The sequence below is a fragment of the Rhinatrema bivittatum genome, chromosome 2 (assembly GCF_901001135.1).
Source record: "Rhinatrema bivittatum chromosome 2, aRhiBiv1.1, whole genome shotgun sequence".
Classification (NCBI taxonomy): domain Eukaryota; kingdom Metazoa; phylum Chordata; class Amphibia; order Gymnophiona; family Rhinatrematidae; genus Rhinatrema; species Rhinatrema bivittatum.
Window position 1 is genome coordinate 64,087,063 of NC_042616.1, and position 19,683 is coordinate 64,106,745.

Consider the following 19,683-nt stretch of genomic DNA (forward strand, 5'->3'; position numbering starts at 1 on the left):
GTAAATCCATGGGTCTTCAGATCTTTCACGCTATTGGATTCCAAAAATTGAAATGGTCAGCCAGTGGAGCTGCCAGGACATCTGGCCTCATCGCTTTATCTACTTTAAGTTTAGTTAGCTCTTCAAAAGCACACTGTTCTATAAGCTCACTGAGGTTTACCTCACTTCCAGTTTTGTGTTTGTTGTATGTCATCTTGCTCTGGCCCCTTCCACAGTGAACACTGAACAGAAATATTTGTTAAGCAATTTCAGTAATCCAATTTTTAAAATTTTGTGCTATACATTCTTTACTCTATGCTAATGCACTCTCTTAATGAAAGTCTATAGATTCTACTAAATGTGGGGGCATCATGGCATTTTTTGAATCCCTGATGCAGAGCCTGTCTTGCCTCGATACATAACGCTGTCGGGTTGGGTTTTCTTTTGAAGCTGGCATAGTTTGAACACTCAATTACAAGGTAAATTATTGTTTTCATTTGCATAGCACAAAAAATTGGACTGTAGACCGATGATTACGTGTGAACCGATTGATGTTTGGAAGCTTAATAACTTCATCTAACATTCTGGGTATTATGATGGTCTATTATATCATGCCTTGAGATGTCATTACAACAAGAAATATTAATATTTTTCATGAATGCTTGAACTGTGTAATAACTTTATTTCAGCCATAGTTTTCTGTGTACCAAGTCTCTATGACAGCCACTACATCTAAATCTGCTTCTTCAATGACTGCCTCTGCATTTGTTATTTTATTTCTCATTCTATGAACATTAGTGTGCATAGATTTCCAGATATAACCATTTTTTACCATTTCTAAAAAAGTGATTCATGTTTCACTTACTTTAGGATTTTGTTCAATAAAAGTGATTGCGCAAGAGCAAAGATTTCTAAAGCCTTATCTTTACTTTCCTTTTTTAGAGTTTTGATGGTAACAAATCACTGCATTTTCCAATAAGCCCCATAGCTTATCTATGTTTGATTCTGAAATGAAATAAAGCCTTGTCTCTGATCTCAAAGGTGGCTGAGAGATACAATGATGACCTTCAAGCTAATGGAGCATGTAAAAGTAGCGTATAAAATTGCCAGCGCAGCAAAATGACATGTCCCCAAGAATGTAATCTTTTATCCTTCCTGTTGCTCTCTCTGTTTGCCAGGTTATGCCTATCGGAGGTGTGACATGAATGGGAGCTGGGAGCTGGCTCCAGTCAATAATCGCACCTGGGCAAATTACAATGAATGTACCAAGTTCTTCATCAATGAAACCAGGAGTCCGGTATGACAATGTCTTTTGAACTGCATAGCAGTATATGTTTTAATGTTCAATAATTTGTATTAGTATTTAAATATAAAATCAATTGTTACAAATTACAGTAAGCAAGTGATAAATAAAACATACAGTATCAATATTTAGTCCAATAACAATTAGAAAAATAAAATTAATAAGTTATTCAATTAATCCTAGCTATATTATTTTTCACTCCCTTCTTTTTTAGGTTATATTTTAAAAAATTGTAAAAGTAAGTATTAACATGAGAACTATAAATACTAATAAATTCCCTTCCCTTCCCCTCCCTTCCCCCACCCCCATCAGTCTCCAAAAAGAAATTAAAGGGTAGCCTATCTCAGATTTCTTTTTTTTTTTTTGTCATTTCATAATAATGTAAATGCTAATCATTACCATAAATAAAAATTTACCATGTACAGTCTATTTATTTAAATATAAACTATCACTAGTAATAATTTAAATAAAAAAATAATTAATTTTATTTTTTTGGATAAGTATTAAAGATCATATTGTGAGTTTTATTTGGCAGAGTATTAATATAGGATTGCCATATTTTCAGAAATGTCTCCCAGCTCTGTGATTTACCATCTTGTCCAGACAAATCTTCCATTGCCATCATCTGATGTAGTTGTATGCTCCACATTGTTCGATTAGGTGCTGTATCGTCTAGCAATTTGCACAATATGCCTGTTCTAACTATTAGAAGACATTTCTGAAGGAAAAGGTTAACATATTTTTCTTAGAAAAATGTTTATATGGTACTCCCAATATACAGACTTGTAATGATTTAATGAGTGTAAACTTAACCATACTTAACTCATGTATAATTTGGTCCAAAAACTCCTCTTACAGCACATCCAAATACAATGGATATGTGCCCTTATTTTTTTAAACATTTGGGGCACATCAGAATTAGTTAACCCTGCTTTAAATGCTTGAACAGGGAGTATACCGTATATACTCTGTCTGTACATCATCTTAAATTGTATCTCTCTCAAGGCTATATTTTCAGTCAAAGTTTTAATTTTTGAAAAACCCCAGTGCAAAGTAAGGGCATCTGCTTGCCGCTTAACTGCAAGTTTCTCCAAAGCATGTACTGATTGCAAACTACAAAATATCTTATAAGCTGTAGAAACTGTCAATCCTTTTGGACAAGGAAGCATAATCGATTGGTGAAAGGAATTGACTACAAATACATTTTTTATTAATCTCCAAAATTGAATTCAAATAATGTCTAACCTGTAGAAAGGCAAAGAAATCACAATTCTCTAAACCAAATTTACTTTTCAGATCTTGAAATGCACACACAATTTATCCATTAGCAAAGAAAAATGATTTCACTAATATCAGTCCATGCTTTCTCCATTTACTACATACTTTGTTAGAAAGGCCTGGTTCAATTTCAGCATTACCTTGCAGAGGCAGGAAAATTGAATAGTTAGGAGGTAGTCCCACTACTTTCTGTGCTGTATTCCAAGCCCATCTGACTGACTTAATCAATATATTGTATTTTTATTAAATCCAAATGATATTGTATTTTTGCATGGATAACATAGCTAAGAGATAAAGGACTCAATATTTGACATTCAATATTTGTGGCACTGTATATTGACGTTCCCAAAATCCAATCTCTAACATGTCTCATGAGACACGCTATGTTATATTTTCTAATATCAGGAACAGATAGACTTTCCTCACTACAAGGCAATGTTAAAGTTTTCATTACAAGCCTATGTTTTTTTTTTCCTTTCTAAATAAACGTAGATAGCTTTATTAATTCTTTGTATATCAATCTTTTGTAATGTCAATGGTAACAATTGTATTAAATAATGCCATTTAGGTACAACACCACTTTACCCCTAAATTAATGAAAATGGCTATAATTTCACATGGATAACACCTGCAATAAGAATGAGGGGTGTATTTATTGGGGAGAGATAGAGAGAGAGAGAGAGACTTTTTATGCACCTTTTAAAATTTACCCCTAAACCACCACTAACACCTCGCCTCGAGTTATTAGCTGGCCCTCCTATAGTGATATAAATATTTGAATACTGTGAAGGCCCCTCTCTCTCTCTCTCTCTTTCAAGCCCGGAAATGGCCAACATGCAATTTGCAATCTTTATTGTGAATTATTCTTCGGGAATTTGGCACAGCTTAATGCCAGGAAAAAAAGATGTAGTTATTTCCAGTGTTAAAAGCGTGCGTCATGCTATCACACAGGGTGAAAATGTCTTTCATTTAAATTAATTCCACCCAAACCCCTTCCCAATCCCAGTCCTATGAAAAATTTGCATTTGCGCAATGCAATAGCATTACTATCGCATGTGTTATCATGGGCATTAACTCCATAACACATTTTGATGAATGACCCTATTAATTAGCTGTATTCGTCCTATTGGTGTTACTGAAAGATTGCGCTACCTCGTTAAAGTTTTTCCAAGTTCTTAACAGCAGGATGAATATGAAAACCATAAATTGCTCCCTAGTCATTTGCAATTTTAACCCCAAATATTGAATATATCCTTTAGCCCACTGAAATGGAAAATAATCTATTCATCCTTTTTCCAGTGTCCCAGTTAGATCTAGGGCTTATTTGCATTTACTTTATATGTTGTTTTTATTTATTTACTTACCTATTTTACCAAATAAAAATCAAGAAATGGAATTCATGGAAATACATACAAATGAAACAAAAGTATAGTGGTAAGTCCACTAAATAGGGAGGGAGGGTGTGCCACAGGGATCCAAGTCCAAATATGAAAAGAAATAAAATAAAAACATTCCAAACTAGGAAGGAAAAGGAGTATAGTTATGAATCATGCATTAGAGTAAGTCAAAATACCAAGCAAAAATAATTCAATAAAAACAAGTGCAACATGGAGGAATAAAAAAAGACAGATTTCTGCAGAGCTTATCTCTCAAAAAGAAAACCATTTCAGTAGGATGGTAAAATATGTGTACAAAACTCACAATTCTTTGCATATAACCTTTCTAGCAAGACTTGAAGGCAAATAAGTTCAAAAGAAAAGTTAACAAAAGAGATGTGGAGGAAAAAGGTATGTGTTGCAACTGCGACCTTCGGAACCTATTGCAAACCACGGGCTACGGATCCTGAAACAGGCGCGGTCACTAGCTCATGGGAGAGCGTGAGCCCCTGGACCACGGAGCAGCTCAGGGAGGAGCCCCAAGGCACATTGTGGGAGGTGAGAGCATGCAAGCATGGGCGGAACAGGAACAAAGCAGGACTGGGAACTAAGGCAAGAAACTCGGAGCAGGAACCAGGCAGGATCAGCCTTCCGCTGGACCTACACGCATCAGTGTGACCCAGCAATGCAATTCTGGTCATGAGAGTAGCCCTCCAGCCACTCGATAGCCCTTTTGGACCCACTGTTTGGGAACAACGAGTGCGTGAGGCCAGATGGAGGCTGAGGGCAGGAACAAGACGAAGACTTGGAACTTGGAAGGACTCAAATGAGGACTTGGAACTTGGATGAACTCAGACAAGGACTTGGAAGGTACAGGTGGGCAATGTCCCTCAGGGCGCCCTACACAGCCCGTGGGCTAGTCGCAGACCACCCTGTCCGCTTGCGCACCCTACACAACCTAAGAAGGCTGGTTGTGGACCACACGGGAGCAAGACAAGCACCAGAAGAGGATCCAACCAAATGAGTCTCCAGTGACCAGAAACAGGAACAGGATCCTTACAGATTTACCTTTGGGATGGCTATCTAGAGGACTCGAAGAGCTGGCAGACTCAGAACTCGGAAAACTCAGAACTTGGAACTTGGAAAAAAAATTTTATGAATGCTAGTTTGAATGCTTTACCCTGGATTGGGGCAATTAACATTATATAAATTGTGGTAAAACAATTTTTAAGAAGGTTTCGAGTGTGGTTCATTCAAAAAGTCGAAACAGACATAACATAGGATTTGCTCTAAACACACTTCCCAAGATTGTCTGCAGTTCCATGAACACTTCAGTCCAGTACTGTTGGATCAATTCACATTCCCATAGACAATGAAATAAACTTCCTACTTCTTTTCTATACTTCAAACAGATAGAGTCGCATAAATTTGCAGCATACATCCAAGTTCTCGGCATGTACATACAGTGTAGAACTTTATATCCCACCTCTCTGAGAATAACATTGTATGCATAACAGCCGTCCAGAATATGTACAATGTCTTCTAGAGCTAATCGGATATTTGCCAGCTTCTCCCACTTACTTTGTATGCTCTCTAAAGCTGTAGTATTAGGAAGGCTCTTAAGTATTCTCAAAAATGACATACTAGAGTTTGTGTTTTTTCCCTGCCGATGTAAAGTATCTGAGCTGTCCAGCTTTACTCCAGTCTGGGTGGGCCCTGGATTCCCCCAGGATATAGTGACGTGCTTGGAGGTACCCATAGAAGTCTTTGGAGTTTAACCATATTGTGTCTTCAATTCCTGAAAACTTTTTAGCACTAGAGTTTGGGGGTCTAAACATTTTTCTATGATGTCTAATACTTTTGAACTCCAGGTCTGAAAGACGGCTGATGCCATGACCCCAGGGAATTGTGGATTGCCATCAAAGGCTAGGTAATGTACTAGTGCCCTTCATTCCCATTTTTACTCTGCACAGATATCTCCAAGCCTCCCTTCCAAAACGCAGAATTAAACTTCTTTTATATGGGCTGATTATATCTGCACCTCCCACCTGTAATGAATTGTGAGGGCGAAATGGGGACAGTCATTCACAAATAAAGGAAAATGGTGAACAAACACTTGTCCCATTAATCTAATCATACACATGTTGGAGTATACAAGATAAATTATAATTTCTCCAATTTGGGCACTCCAGTCCTCCCTGACTCCTGGACATCATCAAGTAAGAAAGGGGTAGACGAGCTTTATGTGAGCCCCACAGATACTTCCCTATCATTCTGTTGATCTTGTCCAAAGTGGATTACTGCAACTCCCTCCTGCTGGGACTACCCGCCAACTCAATGAAACCACTTCAGATGGCCATGAACGCCACAGCCATGATCCTCACTAATGCCAACAGAAGAGAACATATCACTCCCATCCTTCAAAACTTGCACTGGTTACCCATCAAATCCAGGATCCTCTTTAAAGCCCTCATGATGATCCACAAGGCTTTACATAATATCTCCCCCCTCAATCTAACCTTCCAAATAAGGCCACACACCTCAAACAGACCCACTAGAAGAGCATACAAAGACATGCTATATACCCCACCTGCTAAAACCTCTTTAAGGAAGCACGCCCTCTCCACAGCTGGGCCTCCACTCTGGAACTCGCTCCCACCAGACCTCCACCAAGAACCCTGCCCTTTGGTCTTCAAAAAGAAACTAAAAACCTGGCTCTTCAGTCAGGCCTTTTCGGACAGATAATCCCGAAAACCTGGCTCTTCAGTCAGGCCTCTTCGGACAGATAATCCCTTCGCCCTTGATCTCTCTCCCCCTTGAATCCTGCCAATGCTAAACGTCCCATTGCTCATTGTGGTTTTCTCCCATAACTCTCTCCCTTTTCCCCCCTACCGGCTCGTTTCCCCGAGGCTTAGGCCTCTTTTCCCATTCTTATTATTATTAAACTTACTCATTCTAATATTATGTTATATCTACCACATTATATGATAGTGTATTCTCTTATATTGCTAAAGTTTTCACATATCTGTTTTATTTCCCCGCACGTTCCTTGTTCCTATGTTACATTTCCCCGCACTGTTTTATTTCCCCGAACGTTCTTTGTTCCTATGTTTCATTGTATACGCCTCCCAGCGACAGTTTTCAGTTCCATGTAAACCGGTGCGATATGTATCCTGTACAGGAGTATCGGTATAGAAAAGTTAAAAATAAATAAATAAATAAATAAATTTTTGTTATTTATGTTTTGCCCAGCCAGATCGGTAGCTGTTGCATAACATATATCCACTATGGGAGTTCTATCATTTTAACAAAATGATTTTCCCCGTTAAGGATAATGGTAGCTTGGACGATGTTTGTAATTTTTTTTCCATGTTTTTAAGTAGAGATTCAATATTTGCTCTATATAACATTGTTATATCCTTAGTAAGGCAAATTCCCAAATATCTCATATCATTGACCACCCACTCCAATGGAAAGGGTCCTTCCCAATTGGCTTGTATGCTGGGTCCCAAGGCTAAGGCCTCAGATTTATCAGTATTAATCTTTAATCCCGCAAAGAGGCCAAAGTCTTCTTGGTGTTGCAGTACTCGCTTAAGAGACATTTGCGTTTTTGTTAGGAATACTAGGACGTCATCCGCAAAATCAGAGATTTTAAAATTGTGATGCCCTAAGGTAAACCCATGTATATTTGGGTCCTGCACAATTTTGCGCAGTAACAGATCTATTGACAATATGTAGAGAAGAGGCAATAGTGGACACCCTTGATGAGTGCCTCTGTATAATTGAAAATCTTCTGACACATGCCCATTTGCGAAAATCGCCGACATAGGTTTGTGGTATAGCATGGAAATGCTTTGTATGATTTCCCCTTTTAGACTATATCTAATTAGTATCGAGAAGAGATAGGGCCAAGACACCCTATCAAAGGCCTTTTCAGAATCAAAGGCCACTACCATTGCTCCAATGTCCCTAGCTCTGCATTCCTCCATAGCTACTATGAGTTTTGTCATATTGACACTAACAGATCTCCCTTTGACAAATCCAGCTTGTTGCACTGTAATAAGAGAAGGAAAGACCACAATTAGGCGGTCAGCCATTATTTTGGCAAAAAATTAAGCCTCACAATTAAGTAAGGAGATAGGTCTATATGATGCGGGGGAGGAGAGATTTTTGCCCATTTTTTCCAGCACGGTGATAAAAGCTTTTGTTACCCCATCAAGGAAACTACGATTCTGTTGTGCCATTTGAAAGAATCGCAATAAAGCACCTGAGGTCTGTGTAAGCAGAATTTTGTAATTTCCGCACATAAACCATCCGGTCCAGGATCTTATTTAGTTTACTAGCTTTAATCACCGCAGTTAGTTCTGCCAATGTTATGGGAGAGTTTAACTGTAGCAGTTGTTCTTCTGTGACCTGTGGGAGCTGTACATCTGCCATAAATTGAGCTTCCTCCCTCTCACCCCCTTTTCGATCTTCCGTATATAATGTTTGGTAAAATCTTCGAAAAGTGGCACAAATCTCTGACCCAGATGTGATCGGGGAGCCATGTTCATTTTTTAACTTATCAATATAGGATTTGCCTCTTTGTAAGTTTACCATATATGCTAAAAGTTTTCCAGCTTTGTTGCCAAAGCAAAATAATTTATGTGCCCCTTGGAGCATTGTCCATTGTGCCCTAAGATGTAGAGCAGTGTTCAAGGCTCGCAGTTAATCATTATATGTTTCCAGATTGCTACTGGTATTTTGAAGGGCCAAATTTCTCTTTGCAGTGATCAGTTTTGTCTCTTAAAAAAGTATTTGTTTATGCTTGGCCTTTGAACGTGCTATCACATATGGTGTGATTTCCCCCCTCATTACTGCTTTGCTTGCTTCCCAATACAAGCAAGGGTCTTTCTCATGTTCCTGATTATTATTGGCATACTCCTGCCACTTAGTTTGCAGGTAGTCTTCGAATTTGTGATCCCCTGCTGAAAAACTTGGGAATCTCCATACCCGAGACCCAGTATTAGCACTTCCGTCCAGAATATCTACCCCGATCATGGCATGGTCCGAGATCGCCACGTCCCCTATGTGTACCTTTTTTACTCTAGGAAACAGAGTGTCAGAAATAAGTATGTAGTCAATTCTAGACATTGTGGCATGAGCCCTGGAGACGTGGGTATAGTATCTCTCTGTGGGATTCAGGGTTCTCCAGATGTCTAACAAATTCAGTTCTGTACATATATATGCTATCCCTTTATTCCCCGAATCCCGTACTGTCCCAGCAGCATGCAATCTATCCAAGGCAGGATCATGGACACAATTTAAGTCACCCAAAAGGATTAAGGGTCCACTCTGTATGGGGAGAAGCATACTCACCAATTTTTGAAAGAAAGTATGTGAGTATTGATTTGGGGCATATACTGAGCATATAGTGACTTCTCGGCCATTTAATTTACCAATAACAATGAGGATTCTACCGTCTGGGTCTATGATCTGCTTCTTACATTCAAATTGTATATTCTTATGAATTAAGATTGCAGTTCCTGCTTTCTTCCCCACTACTGGGACAAAAAAACATTGCCCCACCCAACCACGTTGTAGTTTTTTACTCTCACCTTCCGAGAGGTGAGTTTCTTGAATACCAATCACTTCAGCTTTATGCCTGTTTAATGCGCTCAGAATCTTCTGTCTCTTTATTGGTGACCCCAGTCTGCCCACATTCCATGAGCTGATTCGAATGCTATTTATCTACCCAACACTGAGAAGGCCACTGTGCTACTTTGCTCTGTCATCTCTGAAAGGCCTCCCAGCTGGACCCACAACCCGCCAACTTACCAAACTTGTCATCAACCATTCAGCTTCACACAAACATGTAACCATGACCCAGGTCCGATATCTTAGTGTTTGGTGTTCCCGGACCATTTTCCCTACCCGATCCCTCTTACCCTGTTGAAACTCTCTAGTGTATCCCATATTTCCCTTCTATCCTCCTTTTTACTTTCCCCTCAGTTGTGATTCCTTGGCCCCCTCTCTTATCTAAAAAAAAATGGGGCTAGAGATCAGTGATAATGCGCTCGGGTGCAATCCCCCCATGTAAGTCAAATCGCAGCATCTCATGTTACTTCACTTAGCTTATGCTATTTCTGAAACAGAGAAGAACAAAGAAGATTGAGAAAAGAACAATATTCAGCAATACTTAAAACTGTCAGGCCAATACAGTACAGTGTGCTCTGACGGAGCGCACTGTACTGTATTGGCCTGACGCGCGTTTTCCCTTACCCCTTATTCAATAAGGGGAGGAAAATGCGCGCCCAACCCATGGCACCTAATAGCGCCCTCAAAATGCAAATGCAGCCAAGCTGCACATTTTACTTTAAGAAAGCGCCTACCCAAAGGTAGGCGCTAGTTTCTGCCGGCACTGGGAAAGTGCACAGAAAAGCAGTAAAAACTGCTTTTCTGTGCACCCTCCAACTTAATATCATGGCGATATTAAGTTGGAAGCCCCGAAGGATAAAAAAAGTAAAAAAAAAAAAAGAAAAAAAAATGTAAAATGGGCCGGCGGCTGTCGGGCCGAAAACTGGATGCTCAATTTTGCCAGCGTCCGGTTTCTGAGCCCGTGGCTGTCAGCGGGCTTGAGAACAGACGCCGGCAAAATTGAGCGTCGGCTGTCAAACCCACTGACAGTCGCCGCTCTGGATCAAAAGGAGGCGCTAGGGACGAGCTTGTGTCCCTAGCCACTCCTTTTGCCCGTTTCTACTGCACCACGTAATTTAAATACAGAATCACGTACACTGGCGAGTGGCCTGTGCGCGCGCCGGGAGAGCGGGCGTTCGTCTGCTCTCCCGCGGTCTTTACTGAATCGGCCCATATGTAACTGTGAATTATAAACAACTTTCCTGTCTTCCTGCAGAATAATTCCATCTGCAGGTGAAACCATTGCTAGCCTTTATAGGCGGTCAGCCGATCAGCAGACTCTGAGAGCTGAAAAAAGAGAAAGACCATTCAGCTTTGGTCTTTTAAGGCTTTAAGCCACTCTGCCACTTTCTCTGGTGTCTCAAAGTTATAAATTTTCCCATCTTTCCACACTCTAAGAACTGCGGGGAATTGCAAGGCAAAGCGGATGTTTTTATTTAATAGATCACTGCATGTGGGTGAGAAAAGCTTCCTTTTCACATCTACTGCTGCAGAGAAATCTTGGAACATAATAATTTTGTTATCTTGGTATTTGAGCTCTCTTGATTTTTTGAAGGCTGCATGTATAAGAGATTTTTGTGTCCAGTCAAGAAATCTCGCTATGACCAAACGTGGCCTGTTATCCGATTCCCGTCAAGGTCCAAGCCGGTGCGTCCTCTCCACTGTGACCATGCCTTCCAGTTCAGGCAGATGCAGCACTACCGGCAACCAGCGTTCAAGCAGAGGCTTAAGTTCCCCATCTGTGACACTTTCAGGGAAACTGAGAAACTTCAAATTGTTTCGGCTTGCTCAGTTTTTGAGGTCTTCAGTTTTGCTCACTGCTAATTTGATTTCCTGTTCCAGCGAGCCGAGCCACGTGGTGGCCGCCGTGACATCCTCTTCCACTGCAGAGATCCTCCCCTCGGCGATATCTATACGGCGTCCTATGTCCCCCAATGCTTCTTTTATAGTAGGATCATTTTCAGATAGAGTGGCAAATTTTGGTTCTAGTCCCAAAATTACAGCTTCTGTGAGGCGATGTACCGCCGTTTCATCAAGCCCCGTGCATTCAGTGCCTTCCCGTTAGTCAGCCATCTTAGGCTCCGATTCAATTGCTTTTTGTTTCTCCTTTCTCACCTGTTTCATTGTCATATCCGTTGTTTCGCTCTGCAGGTATAAACCGCTGCTGTTGTTGCCTTCCTTCTGGTATGTTTGTATTGGGTGTGTGGTTAGTATTTCAGCGCTATTTTTAGATTATTAGGGGGACAGCACCCGGAGCTGGGAAACTTGTGTCTTTCCCTGCTCACCGCATCACTTGACCTCCTGTGTGTCGGCTTTTATAATTCACCACTAAATGTTCAGAAATTTTGTTTTTTATGATATGATGTCAGGCTCACTGTCTGTAGTTTTCTAGATTAATCCTGGAACACTGTGACACCATGAGCACTATTTGACTTGCCAGAAGACAGATTCAGTCTAGATTCAGGGTATCCTTTTGCAGTTTTCTTTTTTTTAATTATTTACAATCCAAAATTAACAAAAAGACAAGCCTGTTTACCTCGTCACTGCTGGAAACAGAAATGAGCAGTTTACACATTTAACAAAGTTCTTTCTTTCTCCTAATCTCATCTGGGGCCTCCTTTTCTCTCTGGGACCTGCCTTTCTAACCCTCTCCCCAGGGGAAATGCCCTACAACCAGAATTCCCTTGTGGGCTGCCTTAAAGTGTACCAGGCTAAATCCCTTGTCTTGGACTTTTAAGGAGAGTCTAAAATGCACTCCTTTACAAACATTTTTAAAAATTGGTATTACATTTGCACCCACCAATCTTCAGCTACTATAGATAATGCTAAAGAAAGTTTACAAATTATTGTTATGTCTACTTATGTTTATTTATAAAGTATTATTATGAGTTATAAACATTTTATTGTTTATGTTTGAATGCCTGGAATCCACCTAGACGAGGTCCTGAGAATAGGCAGAATACAAATTATTGTAAATCAGTCATCCACAGTGTATAATGTAAATCAGTTATCCACAGTGTATAATGTTATACACAGTCCCTTTTTGAGTGTATAATTTGCAATGTTACATATTATGTTCTTTGGTTGTTTTTCCATCAGGTACTGTTTCTATTTTCCTCTTCCTCTTTTTCCCTCTCTTCTCTCGCCCCTTCTCTCTTCCTAGCTGCACTCCTCCCCGCCACCCTGGTTTTTTGTATTTTCCTCCTTCAGTTATATTGTAAACCGGCATGATGTACCCACAAATGTCAGTATATAAAAGCTAATAAATAAATAAACAAATGTTTTTTTGTATTTTCCTCCTTCAGTTATATTGTAAACCGACATGATGTACCCACGAATGTCGGTATATAAAAGCTAATTTATTTATTTATTTATTTATTACTAATAGTATGTCTGTAATTTCATTTTTTAGTTCTTTCCTCACTCTATAGTGTATTCCGTCATGTTCAGGTCATTTGCAACTCTTTAGTTTGTCAATTTGCTTTATTACATCTTCCAGGTTCTCCAAGATTCATTTCAGTTCCTGAGAATCTTCACCTTTAAATATTATTTCTCGCTTGGGTATCTTATTTATAACTTCCTCTCCCCCTCTCCGAAGGGAAATCTGGGAAACTCAAAAAAGTCAGGTGAAGATGTTTTGAATAATTCTCAAGTTCTCCAGCTTGTGATAAATTGTGTCTTTATCCTGGATAAAACTGACAATAACTGACTGAATAGCAGCATATTTGTTGAGAAATACATCTAAAAAATATAAGCAAGAATGTGGCACAGGTAGATACATTGAATGACAGACTGTTCCAGAATCATTGCAATCTGACTACAAGCATATAGAATTTGTGTTTTGTTTTGGGGGGGTTAACATCTACAGGGCCATTTTCTTGGGTAAAAAGCAGTTTACATGCTTAAAATCAGCCTTCTGAAAACTGCTATCCCTCAATGCAACTAAACGTATGAACCTTATTCCACAATGTGCACACTTTTAGCCACATTAAAATGAGGCTTTCCCAGGGGTATATTTTGGTCAAGAGAGGAAATAATCCATGTAGTGTATATTTTCAACTCTGTGTCCATCTAAGGCTGCAGAAGATAACTGAACTTCCTGAGATGTAGTTAATTTACCAGTCTTAGAAGGGCCATGTTAAACCTTTCAAATATTAATACTGGAGGGTACATCCATCATTAATAACTAATGAGTCAATCATTTTCAGTAGGTCATTTGCTGTGAATTTGCATTACCACACAGTAGCACTAACTTGAATGCAAGCAACAGACATTCTACATGGTTCATAGGCAACTCCTGCATTAATAGATATTAACATTTCTTAAAATGCATTAGCATATATTAATCACAGATATTTATGCTATCCTTTTGTATATAGATATAGAACCCATAGACATTGATAAGACAGGCTATGAAAGAATTTGAAAAGAAGTTGACCACAGAGGCAAAAACTCATAATAAAAACTTTTTAAAAATATATCTGAAGCAGAAAGCCTGTGAGGGAGTTGGTTGGACCATTAGATGAAAGAGGGGTTAAAGGAGCACTTAGAGAAGGTAAGGCCTGCGTAGAAAGACTAAACAAATTCTTTGCTTTTGTGTTTACTGAAGAGGTTGTTGGGGAGATACATGCCCGGAGATGGTTTTCAAGGGTGATGATTCAGATCAACTGAACCAAATCACTGTGAACCTGGAAGATGTAGTAGGCCAGACTGACAAACTAAAGAGTATAACATAGGGACCCGAGACCTTCGTTCCGGCAGTCTCGCTTCCTCCTCCCTTTGTAAATAATACACATGACAACTGTATGGTATAACAAAAGGCCGCAGTTTATTGAACATAACCCGAGCCAACATCATAACATTACTACAAATAACATCCCTTCCTCCACCTCCTCCGCCGCCTCCCGCTCTTCGCTTACACTGCGGCCCGGTGATAAGCAGGCATTTGACCCCCCTTTTCCCCCACTCACCCCGCCGCGTCACAGCGAGGGTAAGCTTGCGGCCTGAGCATCGGCCCCCCCCTTGCTCTTTAGGCCTTCCCGTGCAGCAGCCCCAAGCTACACGGGCATTCCTCCCCCCCCTCCGAACATTCTATTACAATATCAGAATACAATCCAACATATGGCTCGGGTTTTCCGCCGCCACTGCAACATGTACACAGGAGCACCAGCAATACACCACAAACAAAGGGAGGGAGGGCGGGCAGAAAATGCTCTGCTTGCTACGCTGCCTGGATCTCAACTGACCACCTCTCTGCGCTTTCCCCTTACTGCCCTGTCTAACCACCAATGGGAGCGCAGCATTCAAAAGATGCTGCCTCCCATTGGCGCCCCGCCGGCTCAATCATTCCCTCCTCCCCCCCCCCCCCCAGCTCCCTCCCCTGCTCGTCTGTCCCTCGCTCGTGCCCATGTTATGGGCGGCGATTCCGGACGGGCCCGGATCACCTCCTCTAACATAGGGACCCGAGACCTTCGTTCCGGCAGTCTCGCTTCCTCCTCCCTTTGTAAATAATACACATGACAACTGTATGGTATAACAAAAGGCCGCAGTTTATTGAACATAACCCGAGCCAACATCATAACATTACTACAAATAACATCCCTTCCTCCACCTCCTCCGCCGCCTCCCGCTCTTCGCTTACACCGCGGCCCGGTGATAAGCAGGCATTTGACCCCCCTTTTCCCCCACTCACCCCGCCGCGTCACAGCGAGGGTAAGCTTGCGGCCTGAGCATCGGCCCCCCCCTTGCTCTTTAGGCCTTCCTGTGCAGCAGCCCCAAGCTACACGGGCATTCCTCCCCCCCCTCCGAACATTCTATTACAATATCAGAATACAATCCAACATATGGCTCGGGTTTTCCGCCACTAACAAAGATCTGGCTACAGTCTTTGTACCCCCACTGCGGCCCCAAAAGCCAGCTGCCGACGCAGCCCATCTTCCAAGGCATTATTGAACAGGTCAATACCTACGTCAGAAAGGTGGACCCCGTCTCCCAGGAAATAACCCTCCAAAAGGTCCCAAGACCACTGATGCCGTATCCAAAAACCACCCTCCCGGACTAATCATTTACCAACTTGACGGTTTAATTTTTTGACGCCATGGCGCCATAAAGGCTCCCCTTGGTGGCGTAAGCGAATAATCATATCAGACCAACCCAAGCGAGTGTGTGGCAATCGATTAAGAAGAGAGGCCAAATCCTTGCGCATCAGTTTGAGTAATTCCCTACAGGTCAGGTGTCCGATATCATTGCCACCCAGATGAATGATGACCCAGCGAGGGACACCCCAGCAATCAATATTGCCTTGCAAAATGTCACAGAGCTCCCCCCATTTCATCCCTCCTTTTCCGATCCAGCGCACAGTGACGTGTCGGCGATCGAGATTCAAGTTCTCGCCATTCGGCCGCTTCTTAGCCCGGCGATAGGCACGATGAATAAAGGAATGACCCACGATCCAGGCACATTCCCCGCCGTATGCTCCCCTGACCCGATCTGCAAGACAAAAATTCTGGTTACTAAGCAGCCATGGGGAGGAACCGCTCGTTACCGCCGCACGTAAGCCCGGAACACAGCCGACTTTCATCTCCCCAACGCCTGTATCCCCGCAGCTGACCAGCCCAGTTCCGCCGCCGTAGTAGCCGCACCGATGTGAAAGGAATGGGACGTATAACGGCTAACCTCCCACCCAAGGCCGCCCACCACGCTACGCAAGACAGCGACGAACTGATACCGGGTGAGGGGGGAGCCGTCCACATGCACGAGAAAATGACCCCCAACCTCCGGCCGCACCGCTACGTATGCCCGCGCCAACCGCACCGGACACACCACCCTCGCACGCCGCTCAGATTAAAGATATCACGGCGCCCTTGCCCCTTTGGTCAGTTTTGGACCGTCGAATGCGAAGCGTGACGCGCTCCTCATACACGGACACATCCCCAATCAGGAATCCGGCCTGATCGCAGGCCGCCTTGGACTGTGCAACCAATTCCCCGACGCGAAGAGCACCAAAAAAGGCCCAAGAAAAAGCCAAACAAACGGTCTGCAAGCGATTTGTGACTCGTAAGCCGAGTCACAAATCGCCTGCAGACCGGAGGCTAAAGCAATCAAATCCCCATACCGAATAGGCCGTCGTCTATCCACCCGGACACCCGCCCCCCTGCCCCAGCCGGCTAACAGCTTCGTAACCAGGAAACTGCGCAAAGGAGAGACGTGACCCTCCAACTTGCGAAAAAATGCAAAACCCGCTAATTGACCCCGAACGGCCGCCAGGGAGAAGCCCGCGTTCTTAGCCCACAAGATGAACTGGACCACCGCCGAATCTGGCACCCGGCCTCCGGACCAGCCCTGTGATAAGAGAAAACGATGGACGGCAGCGTTCCCCGCCACATAGGATCTCCACGTCGTCGGAGCCACTGAACACCGGATCAAGTCCCGGATGTCGTCAGGCCAAGGGTCCACAAGTGCGCCGGGACCTGCTCTCCCAGCCGTTCTGCCAGAGGCGCCGCCGCCCGAAAGGAGTCCCACTTAAAACGAGAGAGAGCATCAGCTATGAGGTTCAGGGACCCTGGAACGTGGTGCGCACACAAATGAACATTCAACTGTAAGCATAATAAGACCATGACTCGTAAGAGAGCAGACACCTTAGGGCACTTAGCCGACTGCTTGTTCACCACCTGGACGACTGCGAAATTATCGCACCACCAGACAATATGCCGATTTGCTAGGTGCTGCCCCCAGATAGTCAAGGCCACCACAATCGGGAAAAGTTCGAGGAAGGTAATGTTCCTTACGATACCCTCGGCAAACAAAGAAGCAGGCCAGGGCTCGGCACACCACCGACCGCTAAAGTAGAGGCCCAAACCCGACGCCCCCGCAGCATCAGAATACAACTCCAGCTCGTCGGTGGACACTTCAGGCTCTCTCATGAGGCAAACACCATTGAACGAGTGCAAAAATTCCTCCCAGATCGCCAATTCCTCTTTTACCGGCCTGGACACGCGAATGAAGTGATGACCCAACCGAACTCCAACCGTTCGGGAAGACAATCGACGAATGAACGCCCGCCCCATTGGGATGACACGACACGCAAAATTCAAGGAGCCGATCAATGATTGTAACTGACGCAAGGTAACCTTGACCGCCCCTTTCACCGTGTGGACCAAGGTCCGCAGCTGGTGCACTTTAGCTAACGGTAAACGACAAACCATGGCCACGGTATCCAGCTCAATACCCAGGAACGTGAGACGGGTGACAGGACCCTCCGTCTTGTCCTGCGCAATAGGGACGCCAAAACGTGCGGCCGTGTGGAGAAAACCACATAACTGCTGCTGACACGCATCCAAATCTCCAGGACCAACAAAGAAAAAGTCATCCAGGTAATGCAGCGAGTCAGCGCACCCATTATGCCGGATCGTAGCCCAGTGAATAAATGTGCTGAACGCCTCGAAAAACGCACACGACACTGCGCAGCCCATCGGCAAGCAACGATCAATGAAGTACCCACCCTCAAAGGAGAAGCCCAACAACGGGAAACAAGACGGGTGAATGGGCAGCAAGCGAAAGGCCGATTCAATGTCGGCCTTCGCCATCAACGCTCCCGGCCCGGCTTTGCGCACCAACGCCACCGCGTTGTCAAAGGATGCATACTTCACCGCGCACGCCGCTTTCGGAATGAAATCATTAACTGACCCCCCGGCCGGATGGGATAAATTCAGAATCAGGCGAAATTTACCAGCTACCTTTTTAGGAATGACAGCCAATGGGGATAAGTGCATCCGCTCGTATGGGCGAGCCGCAAAAGGGCCGACTATACGCCCCAAATCAAGTTCCTCCTGCAATTTGGCCTTGGCCACCAGGGCCAGGTTAAAAACGGACTTAGAATTTCTCGCCCTGCCCCCGTGCCCCGGACCCGTATATGGGATACGAAAACCGTCCTTAAACCCGTCCCGCAAGAGAGCGGCTGCTATCCTATCCGGATAAGCACTCAAACCCGCAATCAACTCGGGAACTAAAATAGGGGAGGCTGCCTTGCTAAGTAAGAGGGACCTATTTGGGTCCCTTGGGGACCCCGATTCCCGCCCCTTGCGAACACTTGAGGGCAGAGTGCGCGCCGCCGCAGGTGGCGCAAGCGTGTCGGAACTTACACTGAGGAAACAGGCAAGTGAGTTTGTTGTAGCGCCAACAAACGTCCGTTGCCCCCCCCCCCCCCCCCCCGCGCTCTTGGAGCCAGCCCCACCTGGTCGCGCCCCCCCAGCTCGAAAGGAATACCCACCAGCTCCCGGGGCCGGCACCGCGCCTAAGGGGACGGGAGCTCCGGTACTCGGCTGGCTGGTGCGCACAGACCCTACGCTCTTATTAGTCATCTGTGTTAACCACAGATGGATATCCTGGGAGCCCCAGGACGTATACGTATTCCCTGCCATCTTGTCCCGGAATTTCTCGTCATAGTTGAGCCAGGCCCAACCATCATAGTCCCGGAACGCGCCCAAAATGCTGTCCGCGTAGGACAGCAAAGCGCCGTACTGGGAGGGCTCAAAGTGACTAACTACACTGGCTAACCGTAAAAACCCCCGCATCCAATTGACGATGTTTTTAGCAATGCGCGGGGCCGAACCGGATTTCCTGAGACGTTTTTTTTGCTTTCTTAGACAACCTCTTCCCCCCCCCCGTCTGCCTTCAAGGAGCTTGAAGATATTAACGAACTTGCGCTTGCGAATACGCTTAACCAGTCGAGTCGGGACCTCCTCCCACAATTCAGATAAGGGCGCCACGGCTGGGTGACCCGCCTCACATTTAGGACCATCCCCTAGCGAAACCCGCCGGCTATGCGGAGCCGTACTAACACTCGAAGCCGAGGAGGAAGAGCTAACACTGGACTCGGCCCGAGAACGCCGCCTCTTCCCCTTACTGCGACCCCCCCGTCGCAGCGACCCGTCCTTACCCACATCGGCGTGATCACTGAGAGCGCCCTCCGTCTGCTGTTCCGTGGCGTCAGTCCGCTGCACGCCCGCACCGTCCCCCGAACAATGCTCAGCCATGGTCCTTGCACCCTGGGCTTCCTGGTTCCTCCATGCT

At 44.1% G+C, this 19,683-nt stretch overlaps 1 protein-coding gene across 2 annotated transcripts in view; it reads left to right on the top strand.

The window, feature by feature from the left end:
* PTH1R (parathyroid hormone 1 receptor) overlaps positions 1-19,683 on the top strand; it is a 595,747-nt gene that overhangs the window by 422,038 nt on the left and 154,026 nt on the right. For both annotated transcript variants that reach the window (XM_029588269.1, XM_029588270.1), the window contains exon 4: positions 1,158-1,276. In XM_029588269.1, coding sequence (XP_029444129.1) covers positions 1,158-1,276 — 119 coding nt within the window. The remainder of the gene's footprint in view (positions 1-1,157; positions 1,277-19,683) is intronic.